Raw genomic sequence first — 7,500 nt, forward strand, 5'->3', positions numbered from 1 at the left:
ACTGGGGGTTGTTGCTGCCTCCAGCAAAGCTGTGGCTTCTTTGTCTACAATGGGGCAATGCCCGGGCTGTGGCTGAGTTTCGAGGAGCAATTTTCTCGTCACTGGTAAGGACTCTAATAGCACTTGCAGTGTTTCTAATAGTCTAATAGGGGGTACAAGTGTTGTGTTGGTTGACTCTTCAGACGTTGCATGGCGTTTCCCCTTTCTTTTTATGATATCTTCAACGAAACTGTTAGAGAAGCCGTTGTTGACTAGGACCTGCCTTACCCTACAGAGTACTTCATCGACTTCCTTCCATCCTGAGCTGTGGCTGAGAGCACGGTCGACGTAAGCATTGACAACACTCCTCTTGTACCTGTCTGGGCAATCACTATTGGCATTGAGGGGCTTACTTATACTGGTTCGTAAACATAGTTGCTAATTTGATGAAGAAGATTACCGGGTAGCAGGTGATGGATCCATTTATTGTTTCAAGCGTAGGTTAGACATGTGGGCATGTTTTTGAGTGGATATAATTAGGAGCTGCCTCGTATGGAAGGGCCAATATGTCTACTGTGGGGAAGGAGTGAGGGAGAGAGGTAGAGGACGGTAGGGCTCAAGCAGAGGGACTCAGAGAGAACCGCATCTCTTAATTAAACATATAATTAATAGATATCATGATTAAATTATTAATTTATCAAACAAATTATCAATAAATTTAATAATTCAAATAATTATCATATTATAAAAACAGTGTAAGAATATGCATTTTAAATATGACATAGTTATTTCAAAGAAGTATTAATATTTAAAATTTGTACTTCATATGAAAGTTAACATACTCTTATAATTAACCCTCAAAAGAAGAAAACAATTTTTTTTTTAAATCACTAACTCTCAAAAATTTATATCTACTTGATTGTTTTAACAGAAGTAGACATGTTGGTCAGTCAGAAAGGTATTGTGGCGCCTTAATAACCCTCTCAGGTTGATAGTCTTCACTAACCCAAGTGAAGACACTCAAAGATGCTAAATGAGTGTATACAAATTATATATATTAGTATATTTTGGTAGCAGTCTTTCCTGTAAACATATGTTGTTGAATATGACCGAAAAGGTAAGAGTAATAATTCTAACACGAATTTCCTCAATATTAAACAGAAAAACATAAGAAATATTGAGAAAATTCGTGTTAGAATTATTAATCTTACCTTTTCGGTCATATATATATATATATATATATATATATATATATATATATATATATATATATATATATATATATATATATATATATATATATATATGTCGTACCTAGTAGCCAGAACGCACTTCTCAGCCTACTATGCAAGGCCCGATTTGCCTAATAAGCCGAGTTTTCATGAATTAATTGTTTTTCGACATCCTAACCTACCTAACCTAACCTAACCTAACTTTTTCGGCTACCTAACCTAACCTAACCTATAAAGATATGTTAGGTTAGGTTAGGTAGGGTTGGTTAGGTTCGGTCCTTTATCTACGTTAATTTTAACTCCAATAAAAAAAAATTGACCTCATACATAATGAAATGGGTAGCTTTATCATTTCATAAGAAAAAAATGAGAGAAAATATATTAATTCAGGAAAACTTGGCTTATTAGGCAAATTGGGCCTTGCATAGTAGGCTGAGAAGTGCGTTCTGGCTATTAGGTACGACATATATATATATATATATATATATATATATATATATATATATATATATATATATATATATATATATATATATATAAGGGGGATAATATTGGTGTGGTCAATATAAGGGTCAACAAAGAGCTCATAAGAACAATAAGCCCTTCTTGTCCTGAGCATCAGAAGGGAGAGCCATAAAACAGAAGTAAACACTGAGTGACGTCACGCTCATTGACGACCCAACCATCGCTGAGGGCACGGTAAACAAGCCTCCTCCCCCCCCCCCTCACGCAGCCTCCGTTATTGCTGGTAAATCCCGTTGACACTTTCAAGAGTTATAACCATTTCATTAAAGCCGCTAAAACAATATTCACAGTCCTGGTTTGTGATTGGTTCGGGGAGAGAGAGGTGGGGGGGGGGCAGTTCTGGCTGGCGATTGGTCGGGATGGGAGGGGGGTACATTCCTGGCGTGTGATTGGCCGCAAGGGACTTGTGAATGAGCGGAAGGTATTTGGCTTCTTGGTCCAGAGGGGGTTATGATCGCGACATACAAGATACTGAAGGAAATTAGACAAAGTGGACAACAACGAGAGGTGGAAACTGGAGACACAAATGGCTCAATTTTACAACAATCCAAGATATAGTGTTCGAGTGTGTGTCCCTGTCTTTGTCCACACACTTTACACTTTACTTCATCTAGATCCCTATACAAGCCGAACTGCCAGAGATACTTGTAGTCAAGTCTTATACGAGCTGTGACAACATCCGTTAGTCTACTGACTTTGTTACTTGCCCCATACACATGTTTTACATCACACATATGATTGTGATAAACAATGGACCTGCTAGTTCCAGTTTGCACTGTTCTACTTTCTTCAGATCCATCCAGGAGATCTCGTCTAATGACACTTTTAAGGAACCTATTTGATAACTCAAGATTCCGTTCAACACTCTCTTTATTTACTGCAGCCTTAGCACGGGCGTCAACTGTACTGGGCCGTCAACAAGTGGACTGACCAGGAAGAAGACGTTGTGGAAGCCGCCTCCAGCCACAATTTTAAGGGCAGACTCGACATCAGTACTGACCCATTATACTGTTTCGTATTTTGTACGTCGTTATCATGTCTCCTCATAGCATACTCTCCTCCGGTTTGTAGAGGTTGACGGTCCTCTAGTGTGTTCTGAAGGGTTACTGGTGTACTGTAGTCGGTCAAGTCCTCGATTCACAACCAAGATTTGTTGGATCAAGAATTTCTGTCTCTTCCGGGTTCGATCCCCGAGTGAGACGGTTGGGCACGTTTCCTTACAATCGCATCATATCTTTCAGTATTGTGCCAGGGTCTGGGTCCCCAGAGCTTGAATACAACCCTCATAACACACCTCTCTAGGTTAGTGTTGAGTTTAGGAGTCCATGTCTGGGCTGCATTCTCTGCAGTTGGTCTCACGTAGGTTGTGTATGTATGTGTGTTTTATACATATGTATCCTTCACTACTTCCTTCTCCGACCGGTCTCCTGTTAAACCAGCTCATGTTTATATGTTGTGGGGGACAGGAAGCTTGTGTGTATATATACGTACTTTAGGCTTATATCTAGGAAAGGGATACAACCCCACAACAGTTGCCTATACTCCTAGGCACCTACTCACTGCTAGGTGAACAGAGGCATCAGGTAAATAAAACATGCCCAACCATTTCTATCCCGGGCTGAGAATCGACCCCCCCCCCCCAAGGGATCCCCTCGAGTGTGCGTCCGGAACGCAGCCCACTGCGCTATTGCTGTCATATAGTTTACCTTCACATAAAGAAAACGCGACGCAAAGAAAACGGGACTAACGCGTATCTTGCCCCTGATTGGTTGATATTTTTGTTAAACGGAGAAGCAATTATAAGCGAAATGAAATTTATCTCACTTCTGATTGGTTATTCCAGTCAGATAGAAAGCCAATGAAAACCTGTGTTATTAACCCCGCCAAGAGCGGTGGTGGCAGCTCCCTATTGGCTGGTGGCAGCTCCCTATTGGCTGGTGGCAGCTCCCTATTGGCTGGTGGCAGCTCCCTATTGGCTGGTGGCAACTCCCTTTTGGCTGGTGGCAGCTCCCTATTGGCTGGTGGCAACTCCCTATTGGCTGGTGGCAGCTCCCTATTGGCTGGTGGCAGCTCCCTATTGGCTGGTGGCAGCTCCCTATTGGCTGGTGGCAACTCCCTTTTGGCTGGTGGCAGCTCCCTATTGGCTGGTGGCAACTCCCTTTTGGCTGGTGGCAGCTCCCTATTGGCTGGTGGCAACTCCCTTTTGGCTGGTGGCAGCTCCCTATTGGCTGGTGGCAACTCCCTTTTGGCTGGTGGCAGCTCCCTATTGGCTGGTGGCAACTCCCTTTTGGCTGGTGGCAGCTCCCTATTGGCTGGTGGCAACTCCCTATTGGCTGGTGGCAGCTCCCTATTGGCTGGTGGCAGCTCCCTATTGGCTGGTGGCAGCTCCCTATTGGCTGGTGGCAACTCCCTTTTGGCTGGTGGCAGCTCCCTATTGGCTGGTGGCAACTCCCTTTTGGCTGGTGGCAGCTCCCTATTGGCTGTTGACAGCTCCCTATTGGCTGTTGACAGCTCCCTATTGGCTGTTGACAGCTCCCTATTGGCTGTTGACAGCTCCCTATTGGCTGTTGGCAACTCCCTTTTGGCTGGTGGCAGCTCCCTATTGGCTGTTGACAGCTCCCTATTGGCTGTTGGCAACTCCCTTTTGGCTGGTGGCAGCTCCCTATTGGCTGTTGGCAACTCCCTATTGGCTGGTGGCAGCTCCCTATTGGCTGTTGACAGCTCCCTATTGGCTGTTGACAGCTCCCTATTGGCTGTTGACAGCTCCCTATTGGCTGTTGACAGCTCCCTATTGGCTGGTGGCAGCTCCCTATTGGCTGGTGGCAGCTCCCTATTGGCTGATGGCAGCTCCCTATTGGCTGATGGCAGCTCCCTATTGGCTGATGGCAGCTCCCTATTGGCTGGTGGCAGCTCCCTATTGGCTGGTGGCAGCTCCCTATTGGCTGATGGCAGCTCCCTATTGGCTGGTGGCAGCTCCCTATTGGCTGATGGCAGCTCCCTATTGGCTGGTGGCAGCTCCCTATTGGCTGATGGCAGCTCCCTATTGGCTGGTGGCAGCTCCCTATTGGCTGATGGCAGCTCCCTATTGGCTGGTGGCAGCTCCCTATTGGCTGATGGCAGCTCCCTATTGGCTGGTGGCAGCTCCCTATTGGCTGTTGGCAGCTCCCTATTGGCTGATGGCAGCTCCCTATTGGCTGGTGGCAGCTCCCTATTGGCTGTTGGCAACTCCCTATTGGCTGTTGGCAACTCCCTATTGGCTGGTGGCAGCTCCCTATTGGCTGGTGGCAGCTCCCTATTGGCTGTTGGCAGCTCCCTATTGGCTGTTGGCAGCTCCCTATTGGCTGGTGGCAGCTCCCTATTGGCTGGTGGCAGCTCCCTATTGGCTGATGGCAGCTCCCTATTGGCTGTTGGCAACTCCCTATTGGCTGTTGGCAGTTCCCTATTGGCTGTTGGCAGCTCCCTATTGGCTGGTGGCATCTCCCTATTGGCTGGTGGCAGCTCCCTATTGGCTGTTGGCAACTCCCTATTGGCTGTTGGCAGCTCCCTATTGGCTGTTGGCAACTCCCTATTGGCTGTTGGCAGTTCCCTATTGGCTGTTGGCAGCTCCCTATTGGCTGTTGGCAACTCCCTATTGGCTGGTGGCAGCTCCCTATTGGCTGGTGGCAACTCCCTATTGGCTGTTGGCAGCTCCCTATTGGCTGTTGGCAGCTCCCTATTGGCTGGTGGCATCTCCCTATTGGCTGGTGGCAACTCCCTATTGGCTGGTGGCAACTCCCTATTGGCTGGTGGCATCTCCCTATTGGCTGGTGGCATCTCCCTATTGGCTGGTGGCAGCTCCCTATTGGCTGTTGGCAACTCCCTATTGGCTGTTGGCAACTCCAGGGCTGATGTGTGTTTCTGGTGTGATGATTGGTCTAGACCATGATTGTGATGATTGGTCTAGACCAATCATCACATTGCCGGGGACAGGGTGCCTGTGTATATATATTCTTTAGACTTGAATAGAGCCCCCCCCCCCAAGGTCAACTACAGCCCTCCCAGGATGCCTCCCACAACAGTTGCCTAGCTCCCAGGTACCTATTTACTGGGTGAAGAGGTGCATCAGGTGAAAGGATACGTGCCTAATCACTTCCTGTCCTGCTCGGGGATCGAACCCCGGACTGTCAGTCACGCAGGTCGAGTACTACGCAGGTTGGCAGTTGGTTCTTTATATATTCAAATATATTTTAATATATTTTTCATATATATGAACAAATATATGTAAATCATAAGGAACTTTTGGTCTAGTTTTTATGTTTTATTTTGTAATAAAATCTAATTATTCCCATTTTCTTTAGCGGAATCCCATTTTCTATGATACTTCTTACTTAAAGTATTATTAGATTTACATTTACATAGTTATTTTGTAACTTAAGATTTTATTTTCACTTTAAGTAAGCAAAATATTAAAGTTTAATTTAATATTTTGCTTACTTAAAGTGAAAATATTTACTAACTTACTTAAAGCAAAATTTTTAATATTTTTATTTAATATTTAATTTAATATTAATATGGAAAATATTTACTTACTTAAAGCAAAATCTTAAAGTTTAATTTACTTTCATAAGCAGCGTTTTCCGACTTAGTGATGGCGCCTCTGGCCGCTATTCCTCTCCTTACAATCCCAAGTCTTTTGAAACTTGGCGCAATGATAGCTTAGCGGCCGGGCTGAACTTAGCCTATTGGGCGCCATGATCCCTCCTCCTCCGCATTGTTTCCTCCCAATAACAGAGAAATCTCCCGAGATAAACAGTTGTGCTGTTTGCGCGGGAAATTGGAGAGCCTAAAGCCGTTTTGGCGGGAAACTCCCGCTGCGGCCTAGGAACTACGGCGCCACAGTGATTATGAGATCATTTGTAAATCGTCCACTTTGGTACATGCGGAGTTATGTCGGGTCATGCCAAACTGTTTCAGGCCAGGTGATGATTGTTAGCGAGGTTAATGGATTGTTAGAGACACAAGGAAATGTTAACAAGTTAAACATTGGTAATACCACAGGAGCCAGTGGTAATGTGCACCGCTGCTCAGTGCTCTCTTATTTACACCTCCAGGGGTACACACAGGTACACACAGGTACACACAGGTACACACAGGTACACACAGGTGGGGTACGGGAGCAGACGACTGCTGGCGCCTATTAACAGGCTGAAAGCTTCCCTTCCCATAGTTGATGGTAGTAAGCCTAACTCTACTTTAGTCCTCCCTAGAACTCGTCTCTGTGATCGGTTACCAACCAGGTAGCTAGTTACTGATGGGTGAACAAAGGTAGGATGCCTGCGGCTTGTCAGAAGTCCTCCAATTCGTCCTGAAGACTTTGGATTTTAACTGTAGTAATGTCGACCTTTGGCAGGTAGGCGGTTCCATGGGTTTATTTATTATACAGCCCAATGCCCCCCTGAATGGGGGGGGCCCAATGCCCCCTGTGACACGAAGGGTGTGTGTGTGTGTGTGCAGGGAAGGTGGAGATGGGGAGGGTACATAGGGTAGTCCCGGGCACCGCCGGAGCCACACCATCTAGTACCACTGTATCTTTAAATTATGAAACATATCCGGATATCCGTATGGATATCCGGCTATGGACAAGCCGGCACTTGAGGCAATATATCCGGTTATCCGGCCAAGAGTTAATTCCGGTAATGGTAATTCATTTTCATAATTTACTAAATATCAACACGTTAATATATATTTTTTTGTCTCGCAAGACGAAGTTTTTTTTGTCAGAGCT

At 45.4% G+C, this 7,500-nt stretch overlaps 1 protein-coding gene across 1 annotated transcript; it reads left to right on the top strand.

The window, feature by feature from the left end:
• The first annotated feature begins 3,594 nt into the window (after positions 1–3,594).
• On the top strand, positions 3,595–5,661 carry LOC138352624 (autotransporter adhesin BpaC-like). Its single transcript, XM_069305125.1, has one exon. The coding sequence runs from the start codon at positions 3,595–3,597 to the stop codon at positions 5,659–5,661; it is 2,067 nt and encodes a 688-aa protein (XP_069161226.1).
• The last annotated feature ends 1,839 nt before the right edge of the window (positions 5,662–7,500 follow it).

The sequence above is a fragment of the Procambarus clarkii genome, chromosome 5 (assembly GCF_040958095.1).
Source record: "Procambarus clarkii isolate CNS0578487 chromosome 5, FALCON_Pclarkii_2.0, whole genome shotgun sequence".
In the NCBI taxonomy this organism is placed as follows: Eukaryota; Metazoa; Arthropoda; class Malacostraca; order Decapoda; family Cambaridae; genus Procambarus; species Procambarus clarkii.